The sequence below is a fragment of the Ochotona curzoniae genome, unplaced genomic scaffold (genome assembly GCF_017591425.1).
Source record: "Ochotona curzoniae isolate NIBS_2020 unplaced genomic scaffold, NIBS_Ocur_1.0 contig_1071, whole genome shotgun sequence".
Classification (NCBI taxonomy): Eukaryota; Metazoa; Chordata; class Mammalia; order Lagomorpha; family Ochotonidae; genus Ochotona; species Ochotona curzoniae.
Genome location: NW_024464939.1, coordinates 225,363 through 249,091, shown reverse-complemented (window position 1 = coordinate 249,091; position 23,729 = coordinate 225,363). Strand labels below are relative to the sequence as shown.

Genomic DNA, 23,729 nt, shown 5'->3' with positions numbered 1-23,729 from the left:
AGAGGCGCCCCCTCCCCCTAGCCCCCACAAAGGCGGCCTCCCTCACAGAGGCGCCCCCTCCCCCCCGAGAGGCGACTCCCTCCCCCAGGAGGCGACCTCCCTCACAGAGGCGCCCCCCCCCCCCAGAGGCGACTCCCTCCCCCAGGAGGCGACCTCCCTCACAGAGGCGCCCCTCCCCCGCCGCGCAGCATCCCCCTCCCCCGCGCCGGCCGCCTGCCTCGCGCCTCCGTCCCGGGCCGTGTGCGGACAGGCAAGGTCGCGGACTGGGGTCGCAGAGGCAGTTCCCGCGGGCGCGCCCGGTCCGGGCCGAGCCTGGGAGCTCCGAGAGGCCGTTGGCCGGCGGCTGCGCGCGCCGCCTGTTGAACGGCCGCGGCCGAGGCGCCCCTCGCCGCCCCCTCCGCCCCCTCCGCCAGCCGAGGCCGCCGGCGCGCGCGGCCGGAGCCGTTCCCCGACGGGCAGCGGGGCGCTCGGCCGGCGCGTCTGGGCTCAGCTCGGCCACGCAGCCGTCCCCAAGTCCTCCCGGATCTTGAGGCGGTAGGTGATGCGGAGGACGAGCGACACCCGGGCAGGCAGTTGGGGCCGGTGGCCGCGGGCTCCGAAGCCCGCCCGCCGGTGAAGTTTTGGCCAGGGAAAGGCGCCTTGGGGATGAGTGGATCAATCGCCCAGGGTCCCCGCCGGGTCCCCTGGTGGATTAGATCGTGAGACGTGCGGGAGATGTCCGACTAGGGGCAGGAGAACGGCAAAAGGATGGGAAAGCGCGGAGCCGGCCAGTGCCGGGAGAATCTCCTCGCCAAGGTGATGGTGGACACCACCGCCAACCACCAGGACAGGATGATGGACACGCCGCGCCCCCAGGTTTCTCTCCCAGCACCTGGGGCTGGTGTTGGGACAATTTCAAGACTTCTTGCCCCTTCCTGGGATCTTAGGCAAAGTTACCTAAAACCTCGCCTGGATTGTTAAGGGCAATCATAAACTCAGATTACCTGGGCGGGTTGATCCTATCAGAATCGTTTAAATGTTAGTTAGATTTTATGGAAAGATGCTTCAAACTGGGGAAGGGGCAGCTGTTGTGGGAGAGGGGTGTACTTTCTACTCTTGCCATTAAGAGAAAGCAACAAATGAAACAAATGTGATAGAACTTTCCTGGCTTTCAGCCTTTTGATGCTTTGGTTTCAAATTTTCCTCAACAGTGCAACCAGATTTGTGGAGTGTAAGATGTTGTTTACCACCTAAGTCATGATTGGTTTATTTCAAACTTCATTACATATTCTTTGTGTTACTTTCCCACTGTCGTTTTACCAGTGTGGGTAGTTTACATGAGATTTTTTTTTTTTTAAATCTTAACCTGACAAGAGTAATGTGTTGAAATTTAGATTGAATCCTGGTTATACTGCGGGAAAAATATACAAGGTAAAAGGAAATGTGATCTTAACTGAAGGAGAATTGTCGGCACTTTGCCAAAGGTTTTAAGAGACATTTTAAATATACTATCCTGCTTCTAAAACCCTTACCTAGTAAGCTTCTTGGTTAGTATGGCTAGTATGGTTAGTAATGGTTATAGAATAGTGAAAGCATAGCCATCCCCTAAGTTATTTAATATTTTAAACACATGAAAATTACTAGTACATACTTTGGTGAGGCTTTTTGTGCCTTCTTTCAATCTTTTAGTCCATATTTGCCGTGGCCAGGCAATTTTAGAGACAAGGGCATGAACCCCACACTCAAAGTCTCACAGCTAGTGCTCACCTTGGCTATGTCTCTGATCTCTCTGAGTCTTGGGCTTTGCATCTGCCAATTGGGACCATTGATTTTCACCAATAGCAAAGGGAGAGCTCAAAAGTGAGATGATATATGTAAGACAGCTAGCATGCATTGGATTTAAAATGTTTAAAGAGTAATATGTAGTAAAGGGATTTATTAAAATGGCTTCCAAAGTGGTCAGATGGTGACTTATTATCCCATGATGTGACATTTTAGAAAATTTTGGGTTTAATTTGCAATTTCAAAATTAGCTTGAGGATTCATGTATTTTTTTCCTATGCAATCATAGCAGGTGATATGACAGATATTTTATTCATTTAATGGGACCTGTTGAGATGATTTGTTAAATTTTCATAAACTTGCAACACCTTATTCAGCATCCACTTCAGCATATATTCTCAGAATGAATATTTTAAGACATTTAACCAGAATCTCTTTAAAAACAATTATGTCACAAAAGATAAATCAGTTATGTTGTAAAAGTAAGTTTATATTTTGAAGGACACCTTTTTATGATAGCTGTATTGGTGGCTACCCAGTCTTGTAGGTAAGCTTCTGTTTGTTTTACAGCTATTTTCCTTGGTACTAGTTGATGTCATAAATGCCTGCCCAAGGGAGAAACCATTGCATCTAGGGGAATTTTCTGAGCTCTGTATGAATGAAATATTCATTTGGGTTTATGATTAAAGTTATTTTGTGTAATGACTACATATATCTCAGTAAAATTTCTGGTGGTACTTCACCCATAGCTGCAGTTTTATTCTCTCTAGTGCCAGTTACTTGCTGGCATTCTAGTCTCCACACTTCATCTTAGCCAAAAGGCTGAGAAGCGATGGCATTCTAATCTCAAAATACTAGATTAAAATCTCCATACATTTTTTTTAAAGTGTGTTTTCATTTGGTGTGCTCCGAATAGTCTGATCAAATCATGCCCCAGTGGAATGTGAATTAGCCTTTGCCCAGCAGCATATCCATGCCACATCTACTCTTCTGTGATTTAGCCATCTTGTTTCTCGGACTGATTGTCAGGTATTGCAGTGTTTGCGCTTAGGTCACCCTGATTTGAATAATGACCACAAAGTGGAAGAGTAATGATGCTGGCAGTACACATATGCTAGAGAAATCTCATCATTCTGTTTTCGAGTGAAAATGTCGAAGTTCTTAACTTAGGGCAGAAAAATGTGTGTATGGAGATTGCTGTAAGATGTTTGGTAAAAACTAATCTTGTGTACGTGAATTGTGAAGAATGGAAAGAAATTTGTGCTCGTTTTGCTGTTGTACCTCAGCTGCGGAGATCAGGTTCACGGTGTGATCAGTGCTTAGTTAAAACGGGAGAGGCATTACATGTATGCATGTAGGCACAGGAAAAGGTAGTCTGTGTTTCCATACTCTTTAGTTTCAGCATCCACTGGGTGTTTGATACATATCCCACATGGGGCCTTCTACATGAGAATTAGATTTTGGTTTGTAGAGTCTTACTTTATAAACTCATGGGTCAGTTTTACAATATATCCTTGTAAATGCTGCTAATGACATAATGGTAGGAGTTAGTAAATACTGTGATTCCAAACTCATTCTTTATAATGAGAGTGTCTCTGTGCGGGCATAGTTGACTTTTTGAAAACATCAAGCCAAGTACTGTGTGACAGTATTCTTTAATGGATGTGAATTTTCATGTGGAGTGCCATTGTAAACTTTGCTACTACAGATGGAAGGACAGGTAGATTTTATTTTGTTTACTTACTAGTGTTGTGAAATAAAATAATGGAGTCCCACAAATCCCCAAATCTTGACAAATTCCTAGTTTCAATACTCTGGATTTGCCTTGCTGGGCAATTAGAACAGACTTCAGAGTCTACAGCTCAATTCCAGCTGAGCAATGAGAATCAAGCATGTGTGTGCCAAACAACTGTCGTATTGTATTCTGCTACAGTAGCTTCACATGGGAATCAGGGTGGAAAGTTGCTGTCTGCAGATATTGGCATCTTAATTGAAATGGCCAGCGTAAACATTAATAAAGCAGTGGACTTGAGATGGAGTCTTGGTCATCATTTGGAACATTTTTTTCCACAAATAAAATATTTCATCTAGTAAGGATTTTTAATTTCTTGTGCTTGTGGGTCCTTTTTGTTTATTATTATGTCAACAAGTATAGCCTGATACTGTCAGCAAGGATAGGACGAAATAGTTTTATGTTCATAGCCACATTCAAGTACTAATTAATGGATATATTTCAAAGGTACATAAATATTAACTCAGCTTATTGGCTGGGTTTTCTCCAAATTACAGGAAAAAATAACTCTTCTGGCCATGGTTGTTATTGTTAACTTTGAGAGATTGTTTATATACCTGTGATTTTTTTTTTAAGATTTACTTTTTTTTAATTAGAAAGTCAGATTCACAGACAGGAAAGTCAGAAAGATCTTCCATCCACTGGTTCACTCTCCAAGTGGCCACAACAGAGAGCTGAACCAATCCAAAGCCAGGAGCCAGGAGCTTCCTCCAGGTCTCCCATGCTGGTGCAGGGTTCAAAGGCTTTGGGCCATCCTTGACTAATTTCCTGGGCCACAAGCAGGGAGCTGGAAGAGGAGTAGAACAGCCGGTACATGAACCGGTACCCATATGGGATCCCAGGGCGTGCAAGGCAAAGACTTTAGCCACTAGTCTACCACACTATGAATTATATATGCATAAAAGCATTTTAAAATAAGATAAAATATTTTTAACTAAAAAGGAATAATTATGTCTTCCTTATATTTGAAGGAAACGGTTCCTTGGATTTATGATTTATTTAAGGTCATGCAATTATGGGATGAACAGGTCCAAAGTCAAGTGGGGCTTTATTTATGGCTTTGTTTTGATGAGCATAAAAATTTGTAGGGGCTCATTAAGGTATAACAGGTTAAACTGCCACGTGTGATGTATGTGTTACTTGTGAGCACTGAATGCTCCACTTGCCATCCAGCTCTCTGATAATTAATGCACTAGGGAGAGCCGTGGAAGATGGCCCAAGTTCCTGCTACATTATAAGAGGATACATTAGAAGAGGGTATGGGAACGTTTTGTGGCTTTATAGGAAGGTTATTTGCCAAAATTTCAGTAGTTTTACCCAGTGTGAAATGGAAAGAAGGTTGGAGCTATTTAGATTATGGAGTGTTGACCAAAAGTGTGGATAAATTATGTAGGTGCTTGATCTTCAGAAAAACAAAAAAAAACTCTAAGCCCTATTTGTAAATTAGGATAATACTACTACTAGCTAATTTTTGTTGAATTGTTGTTGTATCAGGTGTTGTGCTGAGTGCTATATGTAGATGATCTTATTTAGCATTTACATCAGGCATCAAAATGTGGAGTGTAGTTATCCATGCAGTTCTTTAACCAGGATGTGGTATCATCATCTTAACTTAGGTATGCTGATCTGAACCTATGTTGTATTAGTGCTGGTTTATAGATTTTCTGAATAGTACAGCATAGATGGGTTGTTTACTGTTCAGTGAATGGATATTGCAATTAACAAGATGATGTAAAGCTCATTTTTTTTAAGTAGAATGTGTTTAAGAAGATCTTAATTTTAAAAAAAATCATTTTTTAAATTTATTCATGTTTATTGGCAAGACAGATATATGGAGAGAAGATTCAGGGAAAAAGATCTTTCATCTGCTGGCTCACTCTCGAAGTGGCTGCAATGGCCAGAGCTGAACCAATCCAAAGCCAGAAGCCAGAAGCCAGGAACTTCTTCCATGCCTCCTGTGTGGCTTCAGGGTCCCAAAGCTTTCGGCTGTCCTCCACTGCTTTCTCAGGTCACAAGCAGGAAGTTAGATGGGAAGTGCAGCAACTGGAACATGAACCACCACCCACATGGGATCCCAGTGCTTGGAGGTGGAGGATTAGCCAATTGAGCCATCACACTGAGTCCATCTATCATTTCTTTGGGAGATGCATGTTCTGTATCCACTTTGGATTTGTTTCAGTTACTGTGTTAGTTTCAGGAGATGTAGGGTGAATAAAGACAGTCTTTCTCACTTTGGTTAATACGGAGGATAAATAGGGCAAACATTAATGGTACTGTATGATACTATTGAAATGTCATGAGATTGATATATGCTTGATATTCCAAAAATATAGAAGGAGCACATTTAAAGTACCGAGAAGGTAATCACAGAGATGGATTAATAAATACTATAGAATTAAGAAATTAGAGGTGGAAATTAATAAAGTAGGCTTAACTTGGAGGTGTGTTTAAGAAGTAGAGACTAATTATGGGTTGGAGTCTCCTATTTAGAGACTAATTGGGGGAGTTTTAACCAAGGATGATCTAAGGGGGTTTATGACTTTAGGGAATACAGTAGGAGATACATCCTTGAAGTTAATGCAATTAACTGCAATTAATTTTTTAAAAATTAAATCTTAGGTACTCATGATTACATATAAATTTGATTTTCACCAGGCAATTAGATAAATAGAGCTGGAATTTCAAAAAGAGGGTGCTGGAAACATATAGATGGGAGTTGCAACCATGACAATCAGAGATTGGCTTAGGAAGACCAAAGCCAAATTAAGGATACCTGCATTTAAGAATGGGATAACAGATGAGACCAAATTTGGTAACCAAGTCAGAAGAAACAATAAAAGAAATAGGGAACAACTCACAGTAATGAAGACAGGAAGGTTAAAGGAAGAAATGGTTGAAAGAGGAAAATATTCAGCCGTGATAAATGCTACAAAGAGGACTAATATTATTGCTTATATTTTAAATGCTTTTTAAAATGATTTTTTAAATGCTTTTTTAAATGATTTTTTTCCTCTTAAAGTATGGAACCTCAAGGTCTTTGTGGAAATGGAAACCAAAAAATTGATTGGTAAACCGCTTCAACCAGCAAGACCTGTTCGTCATCTGGCTTCTTCCCCAGGTGAGTCATAGAGTGTGCAATTTACTAATATTAATTTGTTAAGTTCTAATTCGTAATTAAAAGGCTAAAGAGTATAGGATTGAAGTAGACAGTTTAAGCAGTAAAGAAAACTGTTTTCCCCATCTGTTTTAAGAGGGGTTTTTTTTAATGTTTCATTTTATAAACTAACTTCTTGCAAGAATGTGATTGATATTCCCAGTATAAATTGTGCCATGTGATTATGCTCTTTGTAAAGTAGTCAAGGTCCTTTTTCATGTGAAAAAAGGAAAAAAAATGAGTACAGAACTCTAGAGACTGTACATGATTCTGTCGTGCTAGGTAGACGTTATGACTGCTCGAGCAGAAACATGACTAATTCTGAACAATCTCAACAAAAACTAAACAGAACTCCAAACTTGTATGGCCTTCTGTTCATCAGACTATTCTTTTTAGATAAGTTCTAAAAGCACTTGATGTTTTAACATGGAATATTAATTTTTAAAAATTCTATTCATTACTTGTTATCACAGTGGTTTCTGTGATTGAACTTGGGTGGTAAACATATAGTCTATTAAAATTCTCTTTATTCTGCATGTTAAATTGAGTTAAATGATGATACACCAAGCGGGGATTACAGACTGTTAATTGGGGACAGGATGAAGCAGAAATGATCTAAATGGCACTAATTTCTGTGCCCCACTCACTTTCTTTTCCTGGGTCTCTATAAGGAACCACTTTGGTCATCTTTCACCACATGATGATGGATTTCATCAGACAAATGGAATTAATGAATCTTCAAAGATGATATAGCTTAGCAATTTCGATCCTTTATCTTTCTGATATGCTAAAGCAGTTGTGTAGGGTCAAGTGTCACATTTTAATCCTTAAATGGAAGAATGCTAAACCACTGGCAGTGTTTCTGTTTCAGTACCCGTCTCTCCTTTATCATTGCAGATCAGTTTCTCACTGATCCTCCCCCAAGGCTGCTGTTACGTGGGTTAGTGGGTGCGGACACAGGATGAGTAGTAGCTCTGGTCTTTTGTGTAATCACAGTCCTCTTAAGATCCAGGCAATGAAGTAAGAGCCACTTATTAGGTGGAGAAGTTCAGTAGGGCAGAAATTAATTTTGGTTTTCTTAATACATTGCCATGCTCCCTGACCATATCAAGTTACTAGAGGAATCACCTACTTTCAAGATTTAGTTGAGATATTTTTTCTTGTGCAACCATCCTGATACCCTAACATCTACTCTGTTCTCTTCTAGTATTCTCTGTATCTCTCATATAGCTTAGTGGTTACCAACCAGCTTTGTAATTGTTATTAGCTTGTCTAAATTAGGGTACAAAATCTTTTTATCTTTAAACTCTTTCTACACTTTTATTCCCATCCCCTAAAGTAGAAACTTATATTTCATAGGGTTGAAATAAATGTGTGGTAAATAAATGAACATTTCAAAATAGTGTAAGCAGTATCTTGAATACTTGAATTCTTTAGGTGATATTATATCATTTATTGAAGTCATGAATATTTAAAGTTTTTTTCTCTCCTAACAGGAACAGTGTTCCCTTTCAATTTTCAAAATGAATATGCATGCAACACTCAGTGCTTACAAAGTGGAGTTAGCAGAGTAAGTCTTAGAAATTATGATAAAATGAGGCTTTTTAGACTAGAAAGTAACATTTGTTAGATGGCTTCTGTGTGCCAGACATTGTAATCACTACCTTATAAAAACTTAGGATATGTATCAAACATATCTTGAAGATAATCTAACATCATGTAATTAGAACTTTACATTAGTGAATGTAATTTATTATGCTATATTTGTTAAAACTTCAAAGTAAAAATGGTGTGAGAAAAAACAGTTTTTCACCATCCCATTGTCTTCCCAGAGATACTCAATTTGTTATTTATTTCATGAATTTGTGCTTTTGCCACAATAAATAAAACTTATTTTGTTATAATTTTAGAAAAATAATATTTTACCCGTATATTTTTGTATTCTATACATTAAGCTCCATATCTTTACATTTTTGTCATCAAATTTAAAATAGATGAAATAGCATGTTAGTGAAAAGTTTCCTTCCAGTCTCTGTATCCAATCATCCATTTCTTCTCAACAGAAGTAACCTTTGTACCAGTTTCTTATTCAGATACTTCTAGAAGTACACAATGCATGCACAGGCATAAGTACATTCATGAATGAAATACTGGACAACTTCTCAGTGAATGAAGTAGTTCTAAACATTTTGCTTCGGGACAGTCATTTAATATATGTGCCTATACCACATTTTGCTCTGTATCTGTTGGTGAACGTGTTTCTGTTTTATGATAAAGGCTTCAGCATGAAGATCCATGTATTTTTCATTTTGTAGATGCTTGAAAGATTATAGTATGAAGCTGTAGCAGAAATTGTTGTATGTGAAGGTATTATCTTCAGCTTTAGTAAGTACTGCAAGTCGCTCTCCAAAGTGAGCAGTGCGTGAGGGCTCTGCTTTTGTTTGTTGTTACTGTTAGATATTAACAATTTTTGCCTTATCCGGTGGTTGAGAAATCACCTTCTGTTGGTTTTAATTGTGAGCCCTCTATTACTTGTAAAAAAATTGGAAATTAATTTTTCAGTTTGGCCATTTTGATTATCCTCTTGTGTCATTGCCAGTTAATGTCCTTTGCTTGTTTTTCTTGGATTGTTTTTTCCTTGATACCTATATCTACAGCTTTAACATATATTTTGAATTGTAATTATTAGTCTTATGTGTACTGAGAACATTTTCTTTTCTAGGACTGTGGCCTATGAGAGAGTGTTTTTCTTGTGTGTGTTTCGTCTAGAAGTTCTGAATATTACGTTTTCCTTCATGATTTTGTTTTTCTTTGTTTACCTTTTTAAAAAAGATGTCTCTGTTTTTAATCTCACAAGGTATTTTTCTACACACACTTCACACGTGATCTTAATCAAAAGGCCGAGAAGTGATCTATATACACTCCCAAATATTTAAAAATTTGCTTTTATGTTTGATGCGTAGATTAATCCCAATTTATTGTATGGTATAGATAGAAATCTGTCCTTTCACATAAATAAGCACTTTTAAAGCATGATTCATAGACTAATTTGTCCTTTCACACTGACTTATAATGCAGTGCTTAATAATGTTGGCATATAGATAAGAGTCTGATTCTGGGCTCTTTATCACACTGATCTTTTTCTGTTTTCCTAAGTTAGCACCGTGATGAATTATTCTTCCTTTGTAAGAGTTTTCTATAAATGTCTGAAACATGTTGTTTCATGATTATCATAGTTAACATCCCCCTAATCAGTGCAGAAAGTGGTTGTCAGGATTAGTTGAATAGACAACAAGAAGATGCTCAATGGAGAAATGATTTTATTAGTCTACACTGGCCATCATCCGCACTCTCAGGATGACACACTTTGAGATTACACAGACGTTTATACTCCAAAAGAACCCAGATGTCACACAAAGCTCCCATTAATCCTTCACCTATGTGAAGCTAGCAGTTCTTAAAATAGTTTTTTGTACATTAACTAAAACAAAGTAAGAGAAGATATTAACTTAGAGTCTTGGTATGCTTTGGTCTGTTATTAACAACTTGAGGAAAATAAGAAGGATAGTATTGAGGCCAGGGATGCTCCTTCTGTTATGTTTAACCAGAGGGATTCGGTCTACTGCTTGTTATTGCAAGGTTATCACAAACCCAGCTGTTTTTGGCTTGTGAATAGTTCCCTTGTCCACCGATGCACTCAGCCCCTTCAAATTGTATTATTTGTCATTCTTTTTGGGACCATTGACTATTTTACAAACTACATATGCAGAGAGAGTATATTAATATTGGATTTTATAAAGAAAATCAAATAATACAATAAAATTTCTAAGTGTACAGTTTTGTTGCTTCAGTAACAATGCAAAATCAGCTAAAGCTTATATCAGAGATGCTATATAATATAAATAAATTCAAATCAGGTAATAAAGGATTATAATTTTTAAAAATTTGTCTTGGCCATTCTAGGTTATTTTCAATTCTACAAAAATTTTATTTTTTTTTTTTAGATTTATTTTTATTATTTTTTCATTGGAAAGGCGGATATACAGAGAGAGGAGAGACAGAGAGGAAGATCTTCCGTCCGATGATTCACTTCCCAAGTGAGCGCAGCAACGGGCCCATACTATGCCGATCCGAAGCCAGGAGCCTCTTCCAGGTCTCCCACGCGGGTGCAGGTTCCCAAAGCTTTGGGCCGTCCTCGACTGCTTTCCCGGGCCATAGGCAGGGAGCTGGAAGGGAAGCGGGGCTGCCGGGATTAGAACCGGCGCCCACATGGGATCCCGGGCGTGCAAGGCGAGGACCTTTAACCACTTGCGCCACCGCGCCGGGCCCACTACAAAAATTTTAAAAAGTTTGCCAATTTCTATAAAAACTCTTACAGAGTTTTGCTAATTTAACAATATTGACTATTATGGTCTGTGAACATGGCATATCTTTCTATGTGTCCATCATAGCCGTCTTTTTGACAAAGTTCATAAATTTTTAAATATACCTGATACTACTGGAAAGGATATGTTTTATAATTTTCAAACTCCACCTGTTGGTTGCTAGGATACAGAAATACAGTTGGTCTGCATCTTATTGGAGTTATTGGGTTCAAGTTCCAACTCCACTCCCAATCCTGGCTTCCTGCCACTAGTACATACCAGAAGGCAGCAGTGATGGCTCAGAAGTACTGTGGTGCCTACCACCGTGTGGGAGACCCTGACAGTTCTTGATCTCAGCTTTGGCCAGTCTAGGCCTGTTTGTTGTGGGCACTTCTGGAACTCACTATTCCCTCTCCCAAGTTAATGAATAAAGATTTAAAGGGAGAAGTATTTGAGGAAATGACTTAAGATGCCACTAGAGAAACCTGTATGCTGGATCAGAATGCCCGCATTCAAGTGTGAACTCTGCTTCTGATGGTCACTGCCTTTTTTAAATTTATTTATTTGAAAGGCAGAATTATATAGAAAGAAGGAAAGAGCGGTTCCATCTGTTAGTTTGTTCCTCAAATGACTGAAGTAGCTGTGGGTCTGGGCCAAGCCAAAGCCAGGAGTCAGGAGCTTCATTCAGTTCTCCCACATGGGTGCAGGGACCCAAGTATTTGTACCATTCTCTGTTCTCCATTGCTTTGCCAGACATTTGGCAAGGCACTATATTAGAAGTAGAACAGCTGGGTCTCATACCAGCACCTATATGGCTTAAGCTGCTGCCTGTTTGGCTTGGTCTGGCCCAAGTGGAACTTTCTGAGCATTTGTAAAGTAAACCACTGGGTGGATTTCTCTCTTTTATATGACTTTGTTAAACTTGCTTAATAAATTTAGTACCTATTTTGTGGTGTATTCCTACCCATTCTTGTTCTGTTATGGTCATAGACTTACTTACCTTACATGCATGATAAATTGTTAATATTTTTCTTTTTAACTACTTAATTTAACAAAATATTTAATTTTTATTGGAAAGGCAGATTCACAGACAGAAGGAGAGACAGAAACAGTTTCCATCTGCTAGTTCACTCCCCAAATAGCCACAGTGACCGGTGCTGAGCCAATCTGAAGCCAGGAGCCAGAAACTTCCTCCGGGTCTCCCAAGTGGGTGCAGGGTCCCAAGTCTTGGGCCATCCTTTATGTCCTCCCAGACCACAAGCAGAGCGCTGGATGGGAAGTGGAGTAGCCAAGGACTTCAGCTACTAGACTGTTGTGCTGGGCTCTAATTAATTTTTGAAGTTAAATGATTTTGATTGTGGTAAAGCACAATAACAGTGGCCATCACTATTTTGTCTTTATTATTTTAGTTCAGTGACATTAAGTATATTCACATTGTTTTGCAACCGTCACCATCATCCATCTTAGAACTTTTTCATCTTTCCAAATAAACACCATGCCCATTAGACAGTATTAGCTATGCCAACCTCCTCCTTCCAGAGCCTAGCCAACTGTGTCTAGATAGTCCAGCTGAATCCAGGTAGTGTTCTTTCTATCTCAATGAATTTGACTACTCAGAGTACTCCCCATAATTGGAATCATTCATTTACCTGTTTGTAACATATTTCATTTAATATAAACGATTACTATTTTGTTTAAATGAGATGTCCAGAATTGCACTCACATGATGTTTTGATACAGCGCACACTGCATAATGATACATTTATTTTAATGGATATTCTTGATTTTCTTACACTATTTTTAAATTCTTTGTGCAAACCCACGTTTCTGCCTGATATTACCTTCCTTATACATGAACACCTTCTTTTAGCCTTACTATTTTTATTACCTCATATGAAAGTACTTGGAAGCTTGAGCTTGGGCTCAGATGGTATTTCTCATTTTCATTTGATCATATGGTGGCAGTCAGGTAGCATGCAGGATCAAGAGTCATTGAAAGACTTGGGAATAGCTGGCAATTGCAACTTGCTGTTGACTTGGAGCTCAGAAGAAGCTGTGTGGCTTGGTATAATAGTCTAGTGGCTAAATCCTCTCCTTGAACACACTGGAAATCCCATATGGCCAGTGTACTGGCTGCTCCACTTCCCATCTTGCTCCCTGCTTGTGGCCTGGGAGGACAGTTAAAGATGGCCGACATCGTTGGGGCCCTGCACCTGCATGGGAAACCTGAAAGAAGCTCCTGGCTTCAGACGGGTTCAATTCTGGCCATTGCAGCACTTTTGGAGTGAACCAGCGGATGAAAGATCTTTGTGCCTCTCTCCTTCTCTCTGTAAATCTTGCTTTCCAGTGACAATGAATCAGTCTTGTCTTTTAAAGGTTGTTGGCAGGGGGCTATGTGAGCACCAATAAATGGGTTTTCCAAATGGCTTGGGTGTCTTAATAATGATAGAGCTGAATTTCAAGGCCAGTGTTCCAAGAGACAGGTGGTGGAAACTTAACAGTCTCTTATGGCCAAGAGCTTAGAAACCAGTGCAGGCTCATTTCTGCTAATTTGATTATTAGTGGCAGTCATAGAGGCTGGATAAATTATTAACCTCTTATTAATAGAAGTTTTGAGGATTTATAACTGTCTTTGATCTAAAAATCATTTGGATTTTCCTCATCTGTATTATCAGTTCATTTCCTTTGCTCATTCTCTATAAAGCTTTACATTTACTTACTGGAGGGAGGACAGAGATAAACAACTAGAGATACATCCCATCTGTGCCCTCATCTGCCGATTCATCTCCCAAGGGCCTCAATGGGGCTGGGCTGAGGCTGAAGCCCTACGCTGGAGATGCAGCTCATTCCAGGTCTGCCCATGGCTGGCATGAATGCCATCACTCCTGCCTCTCAGTATCTACTTTAGCAGAAAACTGGAGTGAGGAGCAGCCACAGTATAGCAAGCTCAGATGCTCCAATACAGGTGTGTCCCAAGCAGTGTCTAATGGCTGGGCCCATGCCTCCTGCTTAGCCCCTTTCCTTAAGTTCTTTGTTACAGTTCCCCCTACCTTTTCACCTTTTGTCTTTTGATCTTCTTTGTAAATCTCCTACGGTTTAGATATTCTTTCCAGGAATGTAGGTTTACGTACATTTGTCTTTTTCTGTTCTCTTCCCTTGGTGGCATGTATTTGGGATGAGTGGCTAGGGGCTGGGAACATTTTTGGTCTAAGCCATAAAGACAGTTTCTGGAAATGCATATAGAAGAGTGTGCATACATTGCACAATCACTTGATTTGGAGGGGGAAAAAAACAATGAAACAACGCACAAGAAACCACACCAAAACCCCTTGTATGTACTTTGCTTTTCTCAAGCTTCTAGTCTTTTTTCCCGTTTACTGAAGAGTGCCACCATCCCTTGTTCCTCAGTAATCATGCATTTGCCACTGCTTTCCCAGGTTGACTAATCCTTGAGGTATCTGTGTAGGCCTTTACGTCCTAGCAAAAGCCTTTCCTGATATTCGTAAGTTGATTTAATATGTTTAATACAGCTGTTGAACTTTTTGTAATTTTTAGAGCTTCTCAAATCTTATTAGGCATTTTATTTTCTGTCTACTTTTTGGCTTTTAAATGTGAAGATGGGTATGTTAGTGTGGTGTTCAATTTTGTGCTTATCTCTGATACAGAGCAAAGTGCTTGTCATTGCCATAGGCACTCGTGCTAATGAATGGGTTCCACAGATGCACTACCACCTGCTTGCCACCTATTCGAATATCAGAAGGGAAACACAATGATAAGACAAACGGTTTTGTTAGAATACTGTGCTGTGCTTCCATCTAAAATGTCTAGTAAATCTACACTATTTAAACTATGGAAGGGGAGTCTTCATAACTACATTTGATGGCCTTGAGTTTCAAAAACTAACCCAAAAATCTCATCTATAAAATTATGTAGAAAAATTTATGTAAAAATGAAGTTAAAAGATATTTGCCTTCATGTAAAAATGGAAACTTTTTTCATAAATATGCATTTCCCTTACGAATTCTTTGTAAACTCTTTGCATATATTTTCAAATTGATCATCAGACTTTTATTTACAAAAATATAATTATGACAAAATATTGCTGCAGATATATGTGAATGTGTTGTGAATGTGTTCAGAATGATGGGTTTTCTTGCTCGTTTTTAATAAGCGGACTTAGAGTGATTGCTTATCTTTTATTCCCCAAATATAGCTTAACTAATTTTTTTTTTATAGAAAACTATTTTGGGTGTTAAGAACATTGTGTGAAGGGTTTTAACTTGAGTTAATGAGTGTATTTTTATTCTCTAGTGTAAGACGAATGGAATGCAAACTTTTTCTCAAGGTCTTACTGAACAGCAGCAACATCAGTCTCCAGTTAAAAAAGGTAAGATTTCATTATAGCTCTCACGTTTCACCACCAAATGACAACACTCCTATAAACTTGATATTGTTCCCTTGTTTTGCTGAACATTTGTGTGTGCAGGGTTTTTGCTGTATTCTTTTACGTTCCTCTCTGTGAATATTAGGCTGTTGGTTTGACTTCTGGAAAGGAAATGGCAAGATAGAAGTTAGTTTCTCTACTTTCTTCTTTTATAGTTTTATGTTATTTTAAGTAATACTTATTTGTATTTATGAGGTGTGGTGTGATGTTTCAACACATGTATGAACCGTGTGATGGTTAGGTCGCAGCATTCAATTTATGACATAATTTATCCTTTCTTTGTGTTTGCAAGATTCAGAACTTTTCTAGTTGTTTTGAAGTACGCACTCCAGTGTTAATAACTGTAATTTTCCCACTTTGCTGAGGAACATCAAGTGTATTCCCCTACTAACAATTATTTTGTATACATTAATCTCGTGTTATCTTTCCCCACACCAAGTCACTCTCCTATTTTTTATTTTTATTTAGATCAGCCTTTTTACACAGAAGTACCAGATTGTATGGCATGATCACATATTTCTATGCCTGGAGTATTTTACTTAATGTAATTCAAGTGTATTTGCTGCAGAATGAAAGGGTTTCATTTTTTTAATGGCTAAGTGGCAGTAGTCTTTATTTATTTATTTATTTATTTATTTATTATTGGAAAGTCAGATATACAGAGAGGAGGAGAGAGACAAAGAGGAAGATCTTCCGTCCGCTGATTCACTCCCCAAGTGGCTGCAATGGCCCGAGCTGAGCTGATCTGAACACAGGAGCCTGGAGCTTTTTCTGGATCTCCCATGCAGGTGCAGGGTCTCAAGGCTTTGTGCCATCCTCTACTTCTTTCCCAGGCCACAAGCAGGGAGCTGGATGGGAAGTGGGGACCCATTCCCAGATGGAATCCCGGCACGTGTACAAGGCAAGGAGTTTAGCCGCTGGGTTACCGCACTGGGCCCCAGTAGTAGTCTTTTCTTCCTTATATGTATGTATGTGTATACGTATGTATCAAACTTCTTGTTTTGGACTCAAGATTCCATATGTTGGCTATTATGGATAGTTCTGCAGTAAAAGTTGGGATGAATATAGCTCCTCAGTATGCTGGTTTCATTTCCTTTGGAGAAGAATCCAGTGGTTGCATTGCTCAGTCATATGCAGTTCTAGTTTCAATTCTTTTAGGAACTGCAAATCTGTTTCCAACTATTTCTATTTTCTCTACATTGTAAAATTCTGAGTTGATCTGCTGGTTCTACTTTATGAAGTTGTTACTGCCTCAGTATTCTTGGTTATTACTTTGCTATCTTCAACACATGAATTCCATCTCATTGCTCACGATAACTGCCTCAGCTCTAACCCTTAGTAAGCAGACGGGGGGGTGGAAAGGAAGCTCTCCTTAAGGGTAGGACCCTGGAATTGAAGATTTTACCTCTACTCACAGCCAGTTGCCAGATGGGAGCCATCTGTGCACTGTGACAAAGTGTATCTAAGTTTATGACCTCCTCTGCAGCCAGCCTGTTACCATTCCTGGGGAATGGGTCTTTGGTGTTGCTGTTAGATGCCTGTGCAGCTGCATTCCTTATCAGCATACTTAGGTTTGGGTCCTGGTTTAGCTCCTGATTCCAGCTTTCCACTGGGGTCTTCCCTAATCTGGGGGGTGGGTGGTGGTGGGGGATTAAACCTACCAGCAGGTTTAAGGTCACTGAAGGGGAGGCAAGCTGGTAAGGAATGTCTGCTTTATTATGCACAAGTTACAGGTTTTAAAGGTTAAGGAAGGGGGCAGAGAGGGCAGGGGAAGGTGTTTTCCGGCAGCCCCCCACCCAGCAAAGTCACTGTGATTGGCTATAAGGCACGTCTATCTCCCTTGACCTTCTAGTCATGTTGTAGGTCACACTCCACTTAGGGCTGGAAGCTGTGACTCAGGTTTTGGGCAGGTAAGCTCTAAGCCACACCCACCGGGTAACAGGCAGAGACCAAGGAGCTTATTGCCCACACCCTGGGAGGCAGCAGGTGGTAAAATAGATGGGTCCTTGCCATCCACATGGAAGTCCTGGCTTGAGTTCCTCATTGCAGCCTTGGCTCACCTCCTACTATTACATGTGAATGAACTAGCAGAGTGATGTGTCTGTGTTGGGGGAGAGGGGGCAGAAGCTTTGAGGGGCACATCGCTCCAATTCCTTTTAAAAATTAAATCTAGGCTTGTTTAATTTTTTCAAGCTATGTTTGTAGCTTGAAATTTATAATGTTTTTAAACAAACTCTACTAGACATTTTTACTAGTACTTTGCCCTTATGTTTTCTAAACATTTGAATTGCTTTCAAATGTCTGGTCTTTTAGAAAAGATTTACCTAGGGAGAGAAAGAGACAGACATGGAGAGAGAGAGAGGTTTCTTACATCTGTTGGTTCACTCCCCAGATGATTGCAACAGTCAAAGCTAAACTGTACTGAAGCCTGGAGCTGTGACCCATCACACAATGCTGGCCCCAAATGTCTGTTTTTTTTGTTTTGTTTTGTTTTTGTTTTTAATGGTATATATTGATGTCCTTTCTTGCATGGCAGGGACTCAAGTACTTCAGCTACCACCCACCGCTGTGTACCCAGTGCTCATTAGCAAGGCGGTTGCTGCTGGAAGTGGAGCCAGCACCCAAACCCAGGCACTCCCATTGGGAGCCAGCACCCAAACCCAGGCACTCTAAAGAAGGTTGCAGGTGAACCCCTGGGTCAAACACATTTCCAAAAGCTTGATTTTGTAAACGGAGTTTATTGATGTAGAGCCACACCCTCTGTTTATGCATTATGCATTTGGTGTTTCTTAGTGTCTGTGAGATAAAAGTGGCTAGTTCTGACAGATTGTAGGTCCCAAAGTCAGACGTTTGCTACTTGGTTCTTCTGGTTTAACTCATTAACATCCTGTGATTGTTGATATGGCTAGATAAAAGCCTACCACTAGATGAATTTTTTTTTCTGTTAGTCTTTTCTAATTTTTGTTTGCTTTTCCTTTTCTCCTTTTTGCCACGCTGTGGATTTTCTTTTCCAGCATTTTTATTTGTCCGTTGGATTTTCCCCTCTGCATTTCTTTATGTTTTAAGTGGATACTCTGTGTCTAGAAGAACTTCGTTTAACATTAGAAATGTTGAGACCTGCTCTTCAGGTCTGCTGGTGATACATTTTGTATTTTCATTTATCTGAAAAATGTCTGACTCACCTGCATTCATGACAGTGCCCACACCCCCTCCTTGGACATTATTTTCCTTTGGCACTTAAAAAATATTGTTCCATCTGTCTTCTGGATCAGCATTTGGTTTATCTTAGTGATAGCTTCAGGTGATCATTGCTTTTTCTTACTTATTTGAAGAGGGACAGACAGATATATTAAATCCACTGGTCTACCCCCAGACAGCCAAATGGCCAGGACCAGGCCAGGCTGAAGCCAAGAGCTTCCCCTGGGTCTCCTACAGGGGCCCAGACACTTGGGTCATTTTTTGCTGCTTTTTCCAGGCCATTAGCAGTGAGGTATATCAAATGTGGAACAGCCAGAATACAAATTGTCTCCCATATGTGATATCAGCGGTGCCATTGGCTGTGGCTTTTCCTGTTGTACCAAATGCTGGCTCCTCTGGTTGAAGTTTCTGGTATAAAGAAATCTGCAGAGCTATCTAAACTGAAAGTCTGGAATCAATGCTCTGAAACCCCAATTTTTTTTTTTTTTTTTTTTTTTTTAGTGTTATTTGACACAATTAAGATGTGCAGTTTGGAGCATTTTGAATTTAAAGTTTTCAGGTTAGGGGTGCTCAACTTGTAAAGTCTATCTAAAACTGGAAACACTCTGCCCTGTGCCTGGTCCCTGGCATTTCAGATGAGGCACACTCAGCCCATTGCCCTTCTCAGGTCTTGGTCAGCAGTGCCTAGTGAATAGCAGGCCGACAATGTTTCCTGAATTGAAATTTTCTGATTGAAATGTTTAGTATTGATATTAGGTAGGTTTATTAAAATTCCATTTTGACAGAATCTGAATTGGCCAATAGGTGTTTCTCCTATTACACTTCGTAACACCAGATTGTTTTATAATACCTGAATAACTAGACATTATCAGTCATGCTTTACTAAATGTCTCAAATACTCTTTCTTCCTTTTCCTCCTATTTACTTCATTTTCATATAAAAGGAAAATTGGAAGCACTATATATTTTTTTTTTATTGGAAAGGCGGATATACAGAGAGGAGAGACAGAGAGGAAGATCTTTCATCCGATGATTCACTCCCCAAGTGAGCACAACGGCTGATACTATGCCGATCCGAAGCCAGGAGCCTCTTCTGGGTCTCCCACACGGGTGCAGGGTCCCAAAGCTTTGGGCTGTCCTCGACTGCTTTCCCAGGCCACAGGCAGGGAGCTGGAAGGGAAGCAGGGCTGCCGGGATAAGAACCGGCACCCACATGGGATCCCGGACGTGCAAGGCAAGGACCTTAACCACTTGCGCCACCGCGCCGGGCCCAAGGAAGCACTATATTTTTCAAAACTCCTTTCTTTTGCATATACTAGTCATCAACTGTGTAATAATGAGTAGTTAAGTGACATCCAAAAAAATGTCAAAATTGATCAAGAGGAATTATGCTCTGTAGGGTTACATTTTATGTTTAATATCTACAGAGAGAATTAAATACAGCAGAGATTTCCTGTTGAAGCTCTCAAGTGTTTCCATCTGCAGAAAAAAACCAGATTTTCTGCCTGATCATCCCATTGTACTTAAAAAACCAGTAAGTAGTTTCCTAATTTTATACTCTAGTAATGCATTTTCAAATTTCTGACCTTTAGTATTTTTATTTGAGTGTTTATCTCTAGACTGAAATATTTTTACTGACATACAGTCCAGAAAAACATAAACCTGAATTAAAATATAACAATGTCTAAGCATCATGTATGAGCATAAACATAGCAAATTATAATTATCACTCTGAGAAGTAGAATAATTTTATGAAGTATTTTCCCTTGAAAGGTGATAAAAGTATTGCATCCTAAAGATTATTGTGTTTCCTATTAAATTCCATAGTCTACCTGTAGAACACTTGAATTAATTTTACCCTATGAAATAGGGGCCAAACTATTTTTTTTCCTCTCTGGATATTCAGAGATATTCAATAGAATTGAGAGGATGAGTCCTGTCTCTTGTGGCACTCTGTGCTTTGGCTGTTTTGGGGTACCTATCTCGTGATGCACTCAGAAATTATTTCTGTGTCTCCTGCATTTTACTTATATTTGACTATATTTGAATTGTTTTATAAACAATTCAACAGTTTTATAAAGCTAAAGATGACAGTATTATACTGAGATTAGAATCAGAATATATAGATAGCCAGAGAATGGATCAAATATGAGATATAGACTAACATCTCCTGTTTCCATTTTGGGGATTCTTAACTCGTAGGATCCACAATAATTTTGTCTCAATTATAGTTTTTTAAAAGTTTGTTCATACTTTATATTAATAGTCCCTCAATTGCTTAATTGTTTTGGACATTTAGCCAATCAAAAAGATATAATGCTTTTTCACATATCTCATCAGAATATTTAATGAGAAAAATGCACCTGATTATTGAATTTCCCTGCCTGTTCAAGGATATTGTAGATATAAGTATTTTTGTGAGAAGAAATGTAAACTTCAGTGCCATATAAAATGTGGTCCCTTTTTTCTTTAACTATTTTCTGTTTTCAGGGGTGGCATTTGGCCTAGTGATTAAGAGGTCACTTACCACCTTGTGCCCCATATCATAATGCCTGGCTCCTGCCTGACCCAGCTTCCTGCCGATGCAGACCCCAGCCCGCAGTGCTGATCCTCCCAGCAGCTGGGGTCTTACCACCCTCACGGAAGACCAGGATTGAGTTCCTGATTCCTGTATCCCTGCCCAGTCCCTGCTGACCTGTGTCTGTGGGGAGTGGACCAGAACATGAGAGTTTTCACCTTGCCTATCACATAAGAAGTAATTAAAAATTTAAAAACACTTTCCACCTTTAACAGCATTTTATTAAGTACATGTTTGACATACACTTTTCCTGAACAAACTTATATATCAGTTTGCATTATAGTTAAGCTTCTTTTGATTTATGACTTAACATTTTTAAAAAATGATGTATCACAGAAACAGAACAACAGGTTTGGAATACAATTTAATATATTAAAACGAAGTATATATATATTTTAAAACATGGAATGTTTCATTTGAGAATTGCAGTTGTTTGAATAGTCTATAATAGCATGCATTTCAATCTGTAAACACTAAGTGTTTTTTCATTTGATAAACTACCTAGTAAAAACTATATTTAATTGAATTTCTCTTGTATTACAGGAAAACAACCAAAGTTTTAACTAGTGCTTTAAGAACAGATGAATTTGAAGATAAAGAATTATTTGTTTTATATTTTGGACACCTGCAAATGAAGTGGATCTAGTAGCAATAAATATAATGGACTGTGACAATTCATTTTATTTTTAATTTTGATGGTTGGCTATTTGGTTTCTCCTAAAATGAGAAAGATATTTTACACTATAAAGAATTTTCTAATCAATTTCAGCTTTGCAGGCAGTTTCCTGCATAAATTGCGAAGTAACACTGGAAAATAGGAATTTGGTTAGTGAACTGGGAAGATTGTAATTTGCATGCTACTTGCAACATTTGTGCTTCATCACTTGTAATAATGGAATGGACATGTAAGCTGTAAAGATTCTCAAATATAAAGCATTTGCTACAATGTATATATGGTATATAATTTCTTTTATAGTTAATTTTCTTTTCAAGTTGGTTCCCACTGATTCCATACCAGCACTTGGATTCTTGTAGTCCCTCCAGGGCTTAGAATGATTCCAAATCTTAAATGGCTAGTTTTCAAAGACAAGAAAGAGAATTTTTTCAGTAGGCATTTTAAAACATAACTATGATTAGTATCTAGGTTTTTGATAACATAACCTCAGGTTCATATTTCCTAGTAGATTGGCTATTCGGAAACAGTGGCAGTGAATAAAACTGAAGTGAAACTCTGCTACGCTTGACTAATCAGACCATATTTCCAGTAGGAATTGAGCAGTTACGAAATAAAACGGATATCATTTTATATCCGAAAGCAGAAAAGTTTAGACATTTGCAAATAATTACGGTACATTAAGTTTCAATCATCAATGTGTGGATGAAGAATTTGGGGGGTTAAATATAATTTCTAGGAATGTTCTACAATAAGTCTCTTCCAGTTGTCACTCTGGCTGTTGTTGCAGTAGAAAGATTTCTTTCAGTACAATGCCAAAAAAAAAAAATTGCTGATGTAAAGGTAAGTGAAAATCCTCTCCCTGCTTCTCTTCTCCCAGATCTCTGGGTCCACTGGCAAGGCACTTAAGGCCAACAGCTAGTACAAGTTCACCATTTCATTGAACTGTGAACTCCCAAAATTAATACCTGCTTTTTTCTTCCCTAATTGAATGTTGCCCAGATTTCAAGTATTTATTCCATGATAATTTACCCATCTTTGCCTTTCAAGTACCTTTTATCTGTTTTCTCATTCTTTGTTCCCTAGGAAAATGGGTAGTTTTTAAAATACAAAAAAAAAAAAAATTTAGCGACTTTATAAATGTATTGTTTGTTTTCAAATGAACTCTATGCTTAGAGCCCAATTGTTTGCTTTTCCCCTACTATTTTTCTTTGACGCTTCAATATATATGTATGCAAATATATACACATTCAAATTGCCAAAATATATAATTTATATGAACTGAGATTAGAATTATTAAGTTTGCTTGACTATCATCAGATTCTTTTGATTCTAGTGTAAGACTGTGATATAACTTGTCGTAATTTGGAATTGAGAACCTTTCCACTTACCGCTGTTTCTCAGGGCAGGACCCTTTTAAAGTCACACTGCCGTGTTACTTTGGAAACTGCCTATTACCCCAAACTTTTTTTTTTTTTTTTTGGATTGAATACTGAGATGGACTGACCAGAGCAACGTTTTGATTGGCTTTGTATTTCTGGGACCATTTGCAGCCAGTGTTTCCAAAAAGAGTTTGTCAAAAGTCTCTTAGGTTTTAAAGTCTTTTGCTCCTGTCTTACTGTTTGGAATTAGAGACCACAAAGACTGTGTGTTATCTATTTGCCTGTGTACATATGTGTAGTTTTGAATAATCATTGTACTTCTCCATGAATTTTTTTTTTTTTGTATATAAATTAAAGGAGTTGAGCCAGATGGTGTTTGATAGT

The 23,729-nt window shown here is 38.9% G+C and overlaps 1 protein-coding gene across 1 annotated transcript; it reads left to right on the top strand.

Annotated features, from left to right (window-relative positions):
• The first annotated feature begins 416 nt into the window (after window positions 1–416).
• Window positions 417–23,221, top strand: CUNH8orf88 (chromosome unknown C8orf88 homolog). Its single transcript, XM_040995134.1, has 6 exons — window positions 417–534; window positions 6,573–6,671; window positions 8,204–8,277; window positions 15,383–15,458; window positions 20,140–20,246; window positions 21,834–23,221. The coding sequence occupies exons 2-6, from the start codon at window positions 6,599–6,601 to the stop codon at window positions 21,855–21,857; spliced, it is 354 nt and encodes a 117-aa protein (XP_040851068.1). The 5' UTR covers window positions 417–534; window positions 6,573–6,598; the 3' UTR covers window positions 21,858–23,221.
• The last annotated feature ends 508 nt before the right edge of the window (window positions 23,222–23,729 follow it).

What these genes read in the sequence shown, in the direction of transcription:
- CUNH8orf88 (XM_040995134.1), top strand. Translation starts at nt 6,599, where the DNA reads ATGGAAACCAAAAAATTGATTGGTAAACCGCTTCAACCAGCAAGACCT. An exon ending in TCATCTGGCTTCTTCCCCAG is followed by an intron (nt 6,672 to 8,203) that starts GTGAGTCATAGA and finishes CTCTCCTAACAG; the next exon opens with GAACAGTGTTCCCTTTCAAT. An exon ending in CCATTGTACTTAAAAAACCA is followed by an intron (nt 20,247 to 21,833) that starts GTAAGTAGTTTC and finishes CTTGTATTACAG; the next exon opens with GAAAACAACCAAAGTTTTAA.